Source organism: Crocodylus porosus, unplaced genomic scaffold (genome assembly GCF_001723895.1).
Source record: "Crocodylus porosus isolate Cpor-Errol unplaced genomic scaffold, CroPor_comp1, whole genome shotgun sequence".
Lineage (NCBI taxonomy): Eukaryota > Metazoa > Chordata > Crocodylia > Crocodylidae > Crocodylus > Crocodylus porosus.
Window position 1 is genome coordinate 9,944,023 of NW_017728917.1, and position 17,267 is coordinate 9,961,289.

General features: G+C 39.4%; 1 protein-coding gene across 1 annotated transcript in view; it reads left to right on the plus strand.

The window, feature by feature from the left end:
- The window catches only part of TMF1 (TATA element modulatory factor 1), a 21,549-nt gene that overhangs the window by 2,017 nt on the left and 2,265 nt on the right, over positions 1-17,267 (plus strand). The window contains exons 2-16 of the mRNA XM_019536676.1: positions 712-1,955; positions 3,471-3,574; positions 4,794-4,920; positions 5,713-5,818; positions 7,814-7,956; positions 8,995-9,161; positions 9,342-9,498; positions 10,082-10,174; positions 11,105-11,261; positions 12,146-12,338; positions 14,057-14,126; positions 14,210-14,302; positions 15,189-15,308; positions 15,992-16,138; positions 16,979-17,104. Coding sequence (XP_019392221.1) covers positions 712-1,955; positions 3,471-3,574; positions 4,794-4,920; positions 5,713-5,818; positions 7,814-7,956; positions 8,995-9,161; positions 9,342-9,498; positions 10,082-10,174; positions 11,105-11,261; positions 12,146-12,338; positions 14,057-14,126; positions 14,210-14,302; positions 15,189-15,308; positions 15,992-16,138; positions 16,979-17,104 — 3,047 coding nt within the window. The remainder of the gene's footprint in view (positions 1-711; positions 1,956-3,470; positions 3,575-4,793; positions 4,921-5,712; positions 5,819-7,813; positions 7,957-8,994; positions 9,162-9,341; positions 9,499-10,081; positions 10,175-11,104; positions 11,262-12,145; positions 12,339-14,056; positions 14,127-14,209; positions 14,303-15,188; positions 15,309-15,991; positions 16,139-16,978; positions 17,105-17,267) is intronic.

Sequence of the window (17,267 nt, forward strand, 5' to 3'; positions counted from 1 at the left end):
TCGTCTCCTTAAGGAACGACCACTCTCCTTGGACACCTGGCTCCCCTCCCCTCCGGGACCTCAGCGCTTCTCCAACTATCCTCCTTAGCTCGTTGAAGTTTTTATGTACACAAAGGTTGCACAGCACTCATATAAATTAAATTTAACTTTTTTTCCAATTACTCATTCTGTCTAATAAAAGATATCACATCTGCCCAAAGAAGCTCTTCTGCCAATTAAATTTAAAGCTTTTGTAATACATGACATACAGGGATTGGCAAAGACAGATTGTGGTATCTTGGTTCTTTAAAAAACAAAAAACCCAAAAAGCTTGAACATGATTGTCAGGCTAAAGTTTAGAGTTCTGTCATCCAGCTCTTTTCAGAGTTACCAAATCACAAACAGTAAACTCTACAACAGGAGGAACTCTGGGGCACTGCATTTCTGGGAACAAGTCTGGTAGTGCCTAACCCAGACTTTGAATCCACTATAAGCTACTGAATCATTTCATATATTTCTTTTCTTTTTGTCTGAAAATTGATGGAAAAGGTGGTTTTAAGTGTGCAGTAGCAATAAAAAGTGATATAGATACTCATATTTTATTTGCTTTTATATAGCGTGTTTACTGCCATAAATATTGTTAGTTTTTTGTATTGTTGCATCTCACCAAGCTGAATGGTAGAAATCATGTAATTTTAGTTGGTTTGTCTAATTTTCTATTCTTTGTTTTAGAAGCGAATTCCCTTACAAGTGGAGGATGGGACACTTCTTCCTGGGGATTAAATTCTAATGCCGAACCTCAAACTCAGCTTATATCTACGACAGCAATCACCAAACCTGTTAGGAGGACGGTAGTAGATGAATCTGAAAACTTCTTCAGTGCCTTTCTCTCTCCAGTGGATGTTCAGAGCGTACAGAAAAGTCCAGTGGTGTTTAAACCGCCAACCAAATCTCAGTGGCCCAAAGAAGAAGTGAACAGCACTTTAAAAGAATGTATCCACACCAGTCAGCCAGATGCATCAGTAGTAACAGAGCCAGAAACAAAAGACTCCTCTGTAATTACCCTAGTGGACTTGGAAAACCTTGATATTCTCCAGGAGAAATTAGAAGAGAGTTCTGCAATTAAAAATGATAGCGAGCATGAAGAAACCGCAAATGAAAGTTCAGCTGAAGCAGTCTCTACTCTAGATCTGAAAGTACCTGAAGCTGCTGTGAACGTGAAATCCGGCATAGGGAAGGATGGACCAGAAGATGGACCCGACAGCCCTGCACAGTCTCTTACACCAGAGGCAAAAGACGTGGGCCTGGAAGCCAAGGAGCAGAAAAATGAGGACAGACAAAGCAATACACCTTCACCACCTATCAGCACTTTCTCCTCGGGCACATCCACAACTAGCGACATTGAAGTTTTGGACCATGAGAGTGTAATAAGTGAGAGCTCCGTTAGTTCCAGACAAGAGGCAGCAGATTCAAAATCCAGCCTTCATCTGATGCAGACTTCCTTTCAGCTCCTATCTACGTCAGCTTGCACCGAGTATAATCGTTTAGATGACTTTCAAAAAATGACAGAGAGTTGCTGTTCCTCAGATGCATTTGAAAGAATAGACTCGTTCAGTGTGCAGTCGTTAGACAGCCGAAGCGTAAGTGAAATCAACTCGGATGATGAATTATCTGGCAGGGCTTGTGCTTCAGCGTCTATTACAGTCGGCCCCTCAACACCGAAGGCCGAGACAGTTGACTTTGTGAAAAATAAATCTGAAGAAGAATTGAATGAGACGCTTCTTATGCATCCAGAGGAAACTGAAATGGAGGAGAGTGGGAGAAGTGCAACCCCTGTTAATTCTGAGCAGCCGGATATTTTGGTTGCTGCTGCTCAAACAGATGAAGAAGAAATGGTAAAAGAGGAGTGTACAGTGCAGCAGCAAGATGCTGAAACGCTGCCTGAACTGGACTGTGAAAAGGAAGAGCTTCGCAAGGTAATGAACATTTTTAACCCTGTGTATTTTGGAGGCTAAATTCAACCCTGTTTTAAGTGGGTGAAACTACTTTAGCATCAGTGCGTAGGCTTTGGTATATACTTTGCTTGTCCAGTATTTTTGAGATAAATCATTCAATTCTAATAGACAATTAAGTTCTTGATTCCCTTCCGTGTTAGAACTTGCCCGTTCAGCATTGCAAAGAAGTCATCAGGGCTCTACCTGGGTATAAATACCAGTGCAGAAACCTGGCTGCAAGCATAGGGCCTTAATAGTAGAGCTCTCGTGTATAATTACGGCTTTTTTGGCTGTAAATTTGATGATCCCAACCTATGAGGGGAACCCTTGGCATTTTTTTTATGATGGGGAATTATGAATTACTTTTATAGTAATCAGGGATCACACTTTGGATATATTTTGCTATGTAGACTTGCTGACTGTGAAACTCACCGCATGTAGCACCAGCTTAATTTTTTAAAAATGTGCTTTCTAGCAAGTGAAATGGCTTGGGAATAAGAACCACCTTTGAGCTATCAAAATCATGCTGAAAATATTGTCAGAATCACAGTTTCTTAATGCATAGCCTCTATCAGCAATATTTCTATTCAGAGCTCTCATGTGAAAGATTGCATTTAACAAGTAGAGAAAGCCATGGGTTGTGTCTATGCATGTGAAAATACTGTGTATTAGGCTAATGGCAATTTTTATCCTTAACAGGCTTTCTTTAGAAAGACTAAATTTTTTTTTAAATGAAGAAGAGAAACATTTTACTGGGTACTGAATAGAATAAGTATGGCTTGGGTGTGAGGTTTAACTAAATACAAGGAGGAGATATATGGAGGAGCACCACGTCCCAACTGATGGGACGTTAGGCTGGGACTCTAGAAACTGAGGTTCTCTTCTCAATCTTGTCCCTGCTGTACTAAGATGTAAGCAGCTTCCCCTTTATGTGCCTCTTCCCCCTCCCAGACTATCCTGCCTGTGCTGAATTAAACTCTGTCTGATAGGGCCTTGTTCCAAACATATGTTTGAACAGTATGTAACAGCCAGGCCCCATTCTTGATTTTTGGTTTTCTGGGTTTATTGTGATACTGGTATCAGCAGTGCTTTGGGATAAAAATCTAGGATTTTATTTAAAAAAAAAAAATGCAGTTTTTTCAAGGAAAATTAATGAGCATGTGCAATTAAATTATACAGAATTACAATTTAACCTTCAGATAAAAAAAATCCTCTTTAATAAGTTCCCCAGGTGTATAATTATATATTAAGCATTCTTTTCTGTGAAGTTTATCATCTTTTTTCAAAAGTCTGGAAAGAAAACGAAATGCAAAAGGTCTAAAATGTTATACCAAGACATTTACTGATTGATATAATGTGCTACTGAGTGGTGATGTTCTTCATTAGCTCTTATTCTTGAGCTCCTTAAAATGTTGGGAGAATTTAAGACTCAGAGTAAAGCCACCCTAATCCCCATCATTTTATTTTTCTCATCTTCATGCCTAAAATTTTTCTCAGATGGTTGATTCGCTGACTGAGAAGCTGGGAAAGAGGGAAACCCAGTTATTGAGCGTTAGTAAAGAGAAGGCATGCTTAGAAGAAGCTTATGACAACCTGAAAGAGTAAGTAGCAAACTATCAGCAGTTCTGCATATATCTGCACTTTTTTGTTAATATATTGATAGAGGCTACGTAAAATAGTGTGATGTACTAAAACAGGGGTAGGCAAAGTTTTTTGGCCAGAGTGCCGGCATGTCAGGTGTGGGGGTGGGGGGGTCGGGATGTACATAGCAGGACGCATTGAATATTAGTATATTTAATCATCATAAATGTTGCCTTTGTTGTGTATGCCTTTTTTGTTGAGCCTGTTGCAATGAGAGAGAAAAAAGAGACAAGAGAAAGAGGAGAGGGAGAAAAAGGAGAGCAGAGAGAGAACCAGACACACACATGCACACAGAGAACCACGTGCACAAACACAGAGAACCAGAACAGACAAATGCGCACGCACATCCAGAACCAGACACGTGCGCGCATACAGAGGTGGACAGACGCACAAAACCAGATGTTCAAGTGCTCAGAGCTGGGCTCCTAGGCCACTGGACAAAGTCCAGCCCAACAATGCCCTGGTCCTGCCAGAGCCCCTGTGCTTCCCTGGGGAGCCAGCCCCCAAGCTGCAGCACAGCTGGCCAAGGCCCTGGCCTGGAGCCTGGGCATCAGCCCAACCGCCCAACCACCCTCACACCCTCCACAACTAAGTCTGCAAAAGGTGCAGTGCTCCTGGCAAGGGGCAGTGCCAGCTTCATCCTGGTGGGGGGCTGGGCTGGGGCTGAGCTCGGAGCAGGTGGAAATCAGGTGAGCTCAGCTGTAAGCCATGCTGCAAGCAGCCTGGGCTCTGTGGTTGGCAGCAGCTACCAGAGCCTGGGCCAGCTGCAGCCAGGAGGCTGCAAACAGCTGCTCTAGGCGCTTTAACTCAAGCTTGTCGAACAGGCTTTAGTTAGTGTCCCTGCTACCATTTTGAAGTGTGGGATGCTGAATACACGTGACACTGAGGGTGCTTTAATTAGAGCTGCTCTTAGAGTTGCTCTAATTCAAGCACCCACAGCAAAGTGCTTTCCCTCCGAAGCACGTGTATAGACGTCCTTTAAGACCAGTGATATAATACATCGCCTTGTTGTCTTCCTGACTTTAGACTGCACATAACAATCAGACCCCAGTCTTGGTTTTTGCTTCCATGTGCCATTGCAATAGTACTGACTATAGTGAGTTTTTAAAAAACAATACTTGTTACATGTTGCTTGATATGTCATAACAGTACAATTATCCTCAAATATTTTACATGTAGTGAAGTGATCAGAATGAAAGAAGAGAGCAGTAGTATTTCATCTCTTAAAGAGGAGTTTGCTCAGCGTATAGCAGATGCTGAAAAGAAGGTCCAAGTAGCATGCAAAGAAAGAGATACAGCAAAAAAGGTAATCGGCTTTCTAGCTTTATTAAAATAAAGCAAGGTGAGGCTATGTGGGAGCAAATCGTAGAAGTAGAGTTGGAGGAAAACCATGAGACTGGGTATCTGTTGACAAGTTACTTATAGACCAATATAAGATGTGTCTGAGGGGGAGACCTCTAAGACCAGATAATAGAGGTTATTTTGTGCCTTGATCGATGACAAGTGTTTGGGAATTCACTGCCCAGATATTTCAAGATTTTGGTCAGTGGGTATGTTCTTAGTCTGCAAAAAATACATTAAGCAGTGTAATTGAAAAATTAAACTTATTTTGGCATGACAGATTTGTAAGATAATTATTTAGAAGGCCACTGATAAAACTTGCATAGTGGGGCAAGTGGAGGTTGTGCTTTTATTAAAGAGAAGGAAATAGAACGCTGCATCATCTAATTCACTTGAATGAATGAAGAAGTGTTGGTTGTTTATATCAAGTGTGTATATATAGTAGAAGGGAGAGGCAAAGAAGTCTGGTGAAGACAAACAGGTGTGTCAGTGCCCTTAAAAAAATAAGCTTAAAACTAGTTGTCATCTTCATTTTCCTTTTCTCAAGCAATTGTCACTGAATAGTTTCTGTTGAAAAGGGTTCCCCCCTCCTCCCCTTTTACTTGAGCTTTTAGTTACAGAACAAAAGACCTCAAGTCACTTTATGGTATGTTTAGGCTTGTTTTCCAGTGGAGAAAGTACTGTGCTAACGTAGTGTGTGTTTAAATAATGTTACTCTCTTGTGTAAGCAGTCCTAAGCGCATTTGGTTCTCTTTAGGAAGTAAAGACTGTTAAAGAAGAATTGGCTACTAGATTAAATTGTAATGAAACAGCTGAACTACTGAAGGAGAAAGATGAACAAATCAAAGGACTTATGGAGGAAGGTGGGTATGGATTAAGGGGTCTTTTATGGTAAAAGTTTTTATCATGATTTTGAATGTTTACCTTATTTCAGGCCAATTTTGTGGTTGTAGGTCTTGTCACTGATGGGGAGATTGACACTGTGAGCTGTAGCTCCACTGGCATGCCCCTCAGCAGTTTCTCCAACTGCCTCCAGCTACCTTTGGAACAACATCCACAATCTCTCACTCCAGAAAGTGGCAGGAGAGCTAGAAAATCCCAAATTCTTTTCTGAATAGAAGTACTGATTCACTTCCCTTAGCATGGCCGACTATGCCATACCTTTGTAGTGGATGCTTTCAATCAGAGGTGTCAAACTGAGGTGGCCCATATTCCTCCCTCTCAGCCAGGATGTAGGCCATAGCCAGAGAGGTGGGACAACCAACCTTTGTAACCAGCCCATGGGGCTTATCACCAGGGCTGCTGGAGCTTGTTGGTGTGGCCATTAGTGGAAGTTAATGCCACTACTGCCCAACTTCCTCCTCCCCCCATTTGCTTGCAGGGATTGTGGAGTGGCCTGAAAGATGCTTCCACATACAAAAAGCAGTTTTTCAGTGTAGCCCTCTACTTGTTATCCCCTGAATTACTAACAAAGCGTTATCCAAAACGTTTCTGCAGCTTGCCTTGATTCATTGCCTTTGGGGAAAATACATAATTCACAGTAAATAGGTTAGTTATTGTATGCCTCCGTGATAACAGCTGTTTCTTTTCACCTTCGAACTCTCCATGGAGTATACTGTCCTAATGATCTCATCTGGTGTTGTAGAATTAGCTCCCATCTCTGATTGGCCTGAGATGCTGATCTTCATCACCTCTTTCCAAGCAAGCACATTCCTATTTTCTCCTAGATTACCCCTCTTGGGTGTAGCTCCCTGTAAGTGTCCAAGGCACCTCCATGTCCCTTCAAACCCCTCTTTAAAATTCTCCTTTGCCCACAGTGGTTAGGCTGGTGAGTTGCTATGACAGCAATCTGTCGCTCCACGTGGTGTTATCTCATTTGTTGTCTTGTGTCCTTAAATCTGTATCTAGCTGTAATCTCTTGTTTTATACAAAAATTATATACTCTCTGGGGAAGAAAATATCTTGTTTTGTGCCTGTACAGCACCTACATAGTGATGTTCTGGTCCAGGGCTAAAGTGTTTCAGTGCCACAGTAATACAAAGAGATGATTAAACATTCAGTTCACAGAAACGTGACATAAATGGACAGAGTACAAGTTAGTGACTTCGGGCAGTGCAGATCAAGTCATAGTTGTTTCTTGAGCTGCAGTGTAGACTTACAAGGTTAAGTAACTTGGTTTTGGTACCCTGACTGTTTAATAGCAGTTCCTGTTGCTGCCTTTGCAGGTGCAGTAATAAATGCAAAGCACTCCGCTTCCTTAGATGAGTGTTCGTTATTCATATAGATAATATACTCTCTTTCCAGTAAGGATATCAGCATATTTTGTATTATATAGAGTAGGCTGATAAAAAGGGAAGTTCTGGGCATTTAGACTTGCCTTATTTGCCATGTACAGTTCAATGTGATTGGACTTTTGTCAGTTATTCCTCCAGAATCTTTATATAATAGAAAAAATGTGCTTGCCACTTCAATACCAGTGCCTAATTTTTTTTTTAAAGGTATAGGTTAAAGCATTTGGAAGAAAATCTAACAACTTCAGAGCTGATTGTTTTGGGTTTTTTTAAGGTTCAACATTAGAATAGTGCAATTCTAAAGACTCTCTGTGATAGTAAATAAACACTGTCTTTTAATCATTTCCATTAATTATCCTTAACAGTGTAACACAGTGTAAGCACATAGATCCTCTGTTACGCAAAGCCCTGAAATAAACAAACAGGTAAGTGTGAGATTGTTTTATAAAGGAGTCCCCTTTGTAAAAGTGTACCTTTTGGTTATACTGCAGTTCTGCTTCAACTTCAGTCAGTCAGAGTTTGGAAATGTATGCTAGCATTTAACTTAATGCACATCTCTCTTCATAGGAGAAAAGCTTTCAAAACAGCAGCTACAGAATTCCAACGTCATTAAGAAGTTGAGAGCAAAAGAGAAAGAGAGGGAAAACACTAATGCAAAACAGAATAAAAAGATTAAGGAATTAGAAGAGGAGTTACAGCTTTTGAAACAGGTTAATTTTATTTGCAATCACATCCTAGACTTCCTTGTACTGTTATTGATTCCTGTCTCTGCCAAGTTGTCTGTTTTGGGGGCGTTTCTGAGACAGCTTTTTTGTTCCTGGGTTTTTCATTTTTGTTTAGAGATTTCTGTTCTTACTCCCATTTCAGCAGCTTGGGCTGTGGTTTTGGGGTACCTTTACTTGGTGCATAAGAGATCTGTCGTCATTTATTGTTTCTCATCCTATGGTTCTTAATATTTGCATCCCTTCTTAGTAATTTTATTCTGCTGTACCTTTAAGTAGTTCATTTTAGATGGTTTTCTTCAAACCTTTCATTTCTTAAACTAACTGATTCCTATTGATTAGTTGACACGTTGGTGTAACAGTGGTTGCATATATTCTGTAATAACAGTGCCTGTCTTTAATCACTGTCAAGCAAATTAATCTTCTTGTGATTTGCCTTGGAAGCTTTAGATGTAAATGTCTCTGTATGCTTGTAGAGTCCCTAGCCTCTTAGTGTTTGTCATATGTAGCTAGTTGAGGAATTCCACATCTGTTCAGTGAGGTTAAATGAGCTTTCCAGATTGACCTTTACAGCCTTCATTTTGAAGTGCTCATAGTATTTTGTTTGCATTAAGGATGTCACTTTGGAGTGGACATACATCAGTGAAACCCAAGAAGCTCGATGACAAGATAATTTATGTATGTTGCCATCTCATCTCAAGGGTGGGGCTTTTGTTAGGGGTGAAGAAGGCTTCCTATCAGTGGTGAACTTCATTGTCACCAGTTCCCTATACTCACGCTGAGGAATACATGGCTTTACACAGAGGCCTGTCATTGACTCCTGAGTGTGTTGTTACCATCTAAGTGTGAAATGCTGAAGTGTAGTTGGAACTGCAGTTTGTGAGCTTTTTATAGAATTTAACTAAAGAGTTGTTATAAAATCCTCAACCTTAAATACAGCAGGTTGTTTGTTGCTGCTTTTTTCACTTAATTTTATGAACTGCCATGTGTTGTTTGCCTGTTGGTTTTTGTTTTTTTACCTAATAGGTGCTTGATGGCAAGGAGGAAGTTGAGAAGCAGCATCGAGAGAACATTAAACAACTCAACAGTGTGGGAGAGCGGCAAGAGAAGGATCTCGGCAGGCTTCAGGTGGAGGTGGAAGAGCTTGAAGAAAAGAACCGAAGCATTCAGACAGCACTTGACAATGCATACAGGTAAGCAGGTGTTGAAAAACAAAACACGTTTACATTCAGAATTTCCTCTGTGGAGTGCCTGGGACATCCTTGCAACATGCAGTAAAAACAATAGTTAATAAATTGCTTTAGTATGGTAGTTTATTACAGATCATTGTAGATATTATGAATTCTTCAGTGCTTTTAATTCCTGGTTTGCAGAGAGCTTGCAGAGCTTCACAAAGCCAATGCTACAAAGGACAGTGAGGCACAAGAAGCAGCGTTAAGTTGTGAAATGAAGGCGAAAGAAGAACTTGGTGTAGCACTGGAGAAGGCCCAAGAGGAAGCCAGGCAACAACAGGAAGCTTTAGCAATTCAGGTGAATTTTTAACAGGGTGATTAAAGCTTTCTGATTTAATTTGTGAATGTCTTTGGAATTCATAAGCACGGTACTCTGTTGAAATGAACCAGGCTAATGGCAAAGGGGTGTTAGAATTTCCCGTTTTCTAAACACTGCTGCCAAAAGCAGATTTGACAAATATTAAGCAGCTCTACTACAGCATTTTTGTAACAAATAAGTAAAATGAGTTTGAGGTGCCAAATAGGACAGAGAGTCAGTTAACAGTGGAGCAAAACTTTGGAGGAGCAAAGTCTACACTAAATCGCATTTAAAATAAGGCCTGTACTTTTACTTTTGGGGGCGAACTGTTTTTCATGCTCATAACATTATTTCTATGATACAGAGTGTTAGTTCTTGAACTGACTACTGTATAACCAGTTGGTGGCGTGATAAACAAGTATAAGTTAAGCACATGGTGCGTGACTGCATAACTTGCTGCTTAAACTTGTCAGTTAGAGCCCCAGTGTAATTACTGGTGCAGAACTGTAGCCATGATAAAATGCTGCTAGAATTCCCTGCAAGAGGTTAATGACATGTAATGGTCTACTTCCTGTGGACACAGGTGGCAGACCTGAGGCTGGCATTGCAACGGGCAGAACAGCAAGCAGCAAGAAAGGAAGACTATTTACGCCAAGAAATCAGTGAGCTACAACAGGTACTGTACATGCTGTTTCAGTGTGTTTTTCTAACCTCTCTTGTTTCTTTGTGCAAAATGAAAAATGCATGTATTTATACTAAACCATTTACTTGGAGGGGGAGCGTCTAAAAGCCGTATACAAAGTGCTAAAATGTCTTGAAAATTAATGGCTCAAAGTATAGGTTTGTTGGGATGGTACAATTTGATCTGCTTTTGTAAGGGAGCATTAGGACTCACTATTAAAATGTTTTTTATACATACCCCTTAAGGCTTTGTGAAAAATCACAATTTGGAAACTTTTCATACCATGTTTTATACATGATGCATCCTTTTAGTATGAAACAAAATTGAATCTTTAAGCTTGTGATAGCACTATAACGTTTGTAACAAATGGATATTTAAACTCCTTTTTGTTCTCGAAAAAATAGCCTACACTTCATCCTTACCTCTTGGGAGTAGTCCAGAGAGTAGAATCTAGATGTAGCACTGCTTGGATCGTATAGAGAATACTGTCAAAGTTAGTCTTGTTAGTGTTTCAGGTGAGGAAGGCGGACTTGATAGCAGATTATGCCTGTGAAAGAGTTGGGAATTGGGAAGGGCAAAAGCAGATCTTGAACTTTTGGATAGGTACAAAAGGAGAGAAATAACAGGCAGTGGTGTTAAATTTGAAATCTAATGTGCTGCCAGTTAGGGTCTAATAGATTAGGACCACCTTCTGACTAACACTGTGAACTCCTGGTATATATGAATGTAATGCTACCTTCAGGAAAAGTCCTGGGCAATTAAATTGTTACCTTACCTCCAGATTTATTGAATATATGTTTTATATAGCCTTTAATTTAGAACCTAAAATGTGTTTTTAGCTCTTTTTTTTTTTTTTTGTACTGTCATTTAAACTGGTCTTGCAGTTTGAAAGTTTAACAACTTTTAAACTAAATCCCAATTCAGAGACTCCAAGAAGCAGAAAATAGGAATCAAGAACTAAGTCAAAGTGTTACATCTGCTACAAGGCCGCTTCTCCGGCAGATAGAAAATCTGCAAGCAACGCTGGGAGCCCAGACCTCCACATGGGAAAAGTTAGAGAAGAACCTTTCTGACAGACTTGGTAAGACATGCTTCTAGTTTTTAATGTCCTTTGCATATCTGTGGAGTAGCACTAGATGTCAGTAATGTGAAGAAGAGATGGGCACAGCAGTGTCTGAGATGGGGTTGGGATGGGAGACCTGGATTTAAATCTGTGTCTGCAAAGTACTATGACACCTTGGCATTTTACAAGGGTGCTGTGAGACCCAATTCATAGGTTCTATAAAGAGCTGAGGTCCTGGAAATATCACCGCTATATGCCAGATAAGTTTCGGGGGACATTTCACATTTAAAAATGGGAGGGGAAGAATGGGTAGTAGAAATGTACCAGTACCTCAAAATGCCAGACACACTGAAGTGGTAGTCATAGGAATAATTACCTGTGGCTATCCCAGGTTGTGAAACAAATGTATTTCATCTGAGATTATTAGGGCTGTAAGGAACAAAATGACAGTGGAATGATCCAAAGCCACAACCAGGGAAGGTAGGGAACCACGGAGATTAGTGTTTTAGCTCTTAATTCTACGCTCTAAGAACAGAATACCAAATCATCCTTATTCAACAGTTCTTTGTACCTCTTGAATATGTGCTGCCCTTCTTTAAAAGCTGGTCCTTTGCCATTAGCTGGATCTCAAACCTTTACTATACCTGCATGGTTTTGATGGCTAATGACAGGACTGCTTAGAATATTTTAGGCACTATTGAAAGATAACACTTCTCTAGCTTGAAGCCTTACATAATTAAATCTTCATTGTGTATCTTACTTGCATCTAAAATACTTGACAAACATCAGATTTTTCAGGTAGCCACCTAAATAATTGGCTTTGGTTATGGATACTTGATGTTGACAGTAAGTCAGCTAGCCATTTGTTTACAATGGATTGCAATTTATAAATTTGGTTTTAGGTGAGTCTCAATCCCTGCTGGCAGCAGCAGCTGAGAGAGAACGTGCTGCTACTGAAGAGCTTCTTTCCAGTAAAGTTCAGATGTCTGCCACTGAATCGCAAAACAGCCTGCTGAGGCAAGAAAACAGTCGCCTTCAGGCTCAGCTGGAAGTAGAGAAAGCCAGACTCAAGAAACTGGAAAATGAAAACAATAGGTGAATTGGATCTGAATTTACTATCTTGTATATAAAGCTCCTGTGTCTTTTTTACTTTTAATTATTGGGTTTCTTTTGTGTTTAGTTACTGTCTTTTTAAATATTAATAATCATTCATATGGTGAGAAAACTGACTGAGGCAGGCAGAGAAGAGCCTTCCTTTTTGTCTGGTACTTATTACTTTAGTTGCTTGGGGCTATCTTTATACCGTCCAGGTTTTTGCCACAGTGTTACTTGAGATGTGAAACTTAATATTTTTCTTCACCTGTGAGGTTCACTTCACGTGCTTTTGGCATGATAAATGGGTATACTGTTCTTTTTGATTCTGGTCCTGCAAGCTGCTTTGCAGTTACAGTTGGAGCTCATGGTGCCATGAGGGTCCGTGTGTGCAAAGCAGCTTTCCCTGGGAACGTTAAAAAGTATCTTGCATCATCTTGTCCTAAAGTAAACTAGCTTCAGTAGTTCCTAAGTGTTTATTTATTGGTTTATTTAAAAAAAAATGTTTTTAATGATAAAACCCAAGAAAACTATAAAATTACATTGCATTTTGTGAAATTCTTAAATTCTTGTTTTTTCAGGCTTTAACAGCTGTGTGCTTAAAATGGGGTGTTTAATCTTCCCTACTTTGCATTATTCGTAAGAGAGATGTACTTTCTTGCATTGGGAATTCAAAATTTTCTGATGAACTTTCCTAGCTTCCTGGTATCTAGGGGTGGAGGGATGATCAGAGTACATTCCTAGTCTTTCACTCGACTGCTGCTTGTCTAGTTGGGTGCAGTTTCTTTTCAAGCAGTCTGTCACTTGGGATAGTTTTGTCCCTCTTTTTTGGTTTGGGTTGATAATACCTATATGCTTATCATTTTGTGTACAAATAATACAGGCTGTCCTTGACTTACAACATTTAAAGTTACAATGTTTCACACTTATAACGTTTATAAACTGACACCCCATTTCAACTTTACAATGCCAGTTTTGACTTACAATGCTTGATCCAATGCAGTGCCATACCAGCAAACAAGTTTGCTGCATCGCTTATCTACCTGGAGAACATCTGTCCAAACTGCTTGGACACTTTCTTTAAGAAAGCAGACGAGACTCCAGAAAAACCTGCAGCTGGGACTCCTAAGAAGACTCCAGCCAAGAACCCTTCAAAAAGTCCAGCAAAGTCACCTCAAAGAAGTCCTTCCAAATCAATATGATTGTTATTTACAATATAAATATATGACTGTAGCTATATTACTCAACTATAATTGATCGAATACAAAATTCTGGAGTATTTTTGGTGAAAATGGGGTATCAGGCCTTGGTTCAGGAACCAATCCCTCATTTATAACATTGTTTCTTATGAGAAAATTGGTTCCGCGTTACAGTGTTTTGAACTAAGACCCCATTTTCAGGACCCAATTGTGTTGTAAGTCTGAGGACTGCCTGTATAAAGGAAATGTATTGAAATTTGCTTTAAAAAATGAACCAGATAAGCTTTAAAATAGGTGGTTGTTTTATGGCAGGATAGAGCATGTACCCAGAGCGTTAAAGAAGATGCACAATAACAAGACTTAAAATTGCCAGGACTGATCTAAGAAGCCTTCTTAAGAATAGCTAACATTCAAGTAGCAAACCCTGTTCTGTTAACTTTTTTTTCTTTGTATGAATCGAAGATAGAAATGAAGACAAGGTTCTGTAGTGACTGCCTTTATTCATGTCTGTTCTCAAAATAGGTATGAGGTCGAAGTAGAAAACCTTAGAAATGAGTATGCGAAAACCCTTGAAGAAGCAAAGAAAGAAAAGGTATTGGCTGCTTCAATTTTGCATTTCTTTATCATCAAATTCAGAGTTGGCAGGAGATTATTAATCTACATTTCCTCCTTCAGACACTGTTAGCTACTCAGTTAGAAATGGAGAAAATGAAAGTTGAGCAAGAAAGGAAGAAAGCCATTTTTGTACAAGAAGCAGCAAAGGAAAAGGTATTGCCATTTATATTAATAATCATGTAAAATAAATACACGGTGTCAATTTTATAGCAGGTATCCAGACCATTAAGACAAAACATCACAACAAGAAATGAGACTTAGAAGGATATAGTACTGTAATACCATGAAAGAAAACATCTGAGACCCAGTATTCTTTCAAACTTATGTTTTTTCTCTACTCAGTGCAATTCTGGTGTAGAAGATAATGGTTTTATAGTCCTGCATAACGGTTTATCTACTTAGTCACAAAATAGATAAAGCGTGGGCAATGGCAGCATATGCAGGAGAGACAGATAAATGACTGGGCCTATATCTAATTGATATAGAACAGCCATCATTGTTAATCTTTGTTGCTGCAAGTTCTGAAACCAGAAGTCCTGTTCAGAAGCTCTTCGCTTCATTTTTCTGAATTGAATATGCCTGCAGGTGCTTGTTGCAAGGGTGGTCGGTTTGTTTATAAAACTGGTGGGTGAGAGCTGTTGGCCTCAAAGATCCTGGATTTGGGCAGTGCAAAACTTAAAAGTCTCTTCACTGACCTCCCTCCTGGAAAGAAAACTACCTTTGTGGACTGGGGTCATTCTTGTAAATTCATGAGCTCAGCAAAATTCATTACTGCTTCAAAATCTCTTTTGTGGGTAGCTGCTTCTTTTCCTTCATTACCAAGAAAGCTTGAGAAGTTGAACTCAGGCTATTTGCCCTGGGTGTCTGCTAAATTTTCACTGTTTAAAGTTAGTTATGACAGTGGGGTGGGGGGGGAATGGTAATGCATGTTCTGCATTTTGGAGTGAAAAAGGAAACTCTGGTGGTCATGAAAATGGTCTTTCTAGATTTATGAGCTTGGAAAGTCTTATTTGTTTTCTAAATTCCTCTCTTTCTCAAGGAACGCAAATCGTTTTCATTGTCGACAATGGAAGCTGTTTCGAGTACTCCAACTCTGTCACGCTCAAGTTCAATAAGTGGAGTTGATGTGGCAGGGCTTCAGGCTTCCTTCATCTCTCAGGTATTGTATGGTGGATCAACTGGTTTCTCTTGCTAGACTGTCTGTGTTTGCTGCCTTTTCTTTCCAATGAATTATGTTGATGTCTTGATAAAATTGTTTATATCTGCACTAGAACTTAAGCACGCCTAGAAAATGTCTAGAGTTGCACAGTATTCACAGGAGGGAGCCTGGGTCTTTTATACATTTTTAAATGTAATACAGTAGTATAAGCAGTCTGTGGATAGCAAGTGCAGATCTTGCCAGTTATTCCAGGGTGTGTTACAAAGCGGGTGGAAACTGTTTAATTGCAAGTGATAAGCGTTTGAGAACACACAAGGATCTCGGTATACTTTTTAATCCTGTGACTGTAATCTCTTACCACTGAGGTGAAGAGAACAGCTACATCTTGATGCAGTCTGCACAAAGGCTGTTTCTGCTCTATCACTGCAGATGAAAGTGTCTCAGATACCCTTACAGCCATTGTTTAACAGAGCAAACTAAAGAGGAGTGAAGATCATAAATTTTACTTAACTGTTCACCATAACCTTTTCTTTCAAGTAAATTTATTTGAAGCATTGAAACCCTTGACTCTAATGAGAACAGTCTAAATTTACTATATCAATAACTTCTAGCTTCTGGTGCCAGAGTTCTTGAAATGAAGTCTTTCATATCCAGCCTTAAGGTTGTTTAACTTGTATTTGTAGGATGATCCTCATGACCATTCGTTTGGATCAGTGTCTGCAAGTGGGAACAATCTTTATGATGCTATAAGAATGGGAGCAGGTTCAAGTATCATTGAAAACCTGCAATCACAGTTAAAACTAAGGGAAGGAGAGATTTCTCACCTACAGGTACTGTAAGAGTCACTGAGTGTTGTAACTGCATATTGTACCTAAGTAGAAAGATTAAGACAGTAAAAAATATTATCATATTAATTTTACAAAGCTTATTTTACTGCATTTCACCAGTACCTTTATGAATGTGTGAACTGTGGCTTGGGGAGTTTGGCTCCCATTTTACTGGGGACCTTTCTTTTTCTACCCTGTAGCAGTTCTGTAAGAGTTATGATGGGGCATCATTTTTTTTTTTTTTGGGTGGGGGGTAGGTGAGGGGGAGAGGGGAGCAGTGTGGGGTAAAGAGTGGGACAGACCATAGCTGGCTACTTCACCAATATTTGATAAGATTTTATGAAAAAGTGCCTCTGTCAGATTTTGTAATAGATGTTCTTCCCAAGCCAGTTGGTTGTAGGTGCTTCAAACATAGTGTATCACATCTGTTTGGGTTTTTTTAAAAACTTGTCTGGGAATGAAAATTTCCCAAGTTACTCTAGCGTAAATGCTAATTTGAACCCAAGTGACATGCATAAAAACAGAGGTCTGCAATGATGGAAAATACTGAAATGTATTATATCACTGAAAATGTGTTTAAAATAAATATAATGAGTTCAGCAATTGAGCTTAAATTTTTAATATGAAATGGCTTACGTGGATTCTGTCGTGTGAGATTTTTATATCTCCTCATGTCCTGTATATCTAACAGTCTGTATAGTTAAAAGGTACAGCAATCATTATAATTAGCTAGCAAGGCCTCTCAACTACGAGCTTTTTAAAAATGAAAAATCTGAATTCTAACCTGGGTTTCTCAATACAAACATCTGATAGTTAAATGCTTTTTTGTTGTTGTTGTCTTAGCTGGAAATTGGAAACCTTGAAAAAACTCGGTCGATAATGGCTGAGGAACTGGTTAAATTAACTAATCAAAATGATGAATTTGAAGAAAAAGTGAAGGAGATACCAAAATTGCGGGCTCAGCTAAAGGTAAGGTGGAATAAATATTCAAGCTCATCTGTGAGTCTGAACTTGAATGACCCAATGTGTTTTTTTAATTAGGAAAACTAACAAGTTATCATTCATGACTTTTAAGTCAGCTCGAGGCCAGTAAGCACAGTTGATACAAAACATTTGGTTTTTTTTTTTTTTT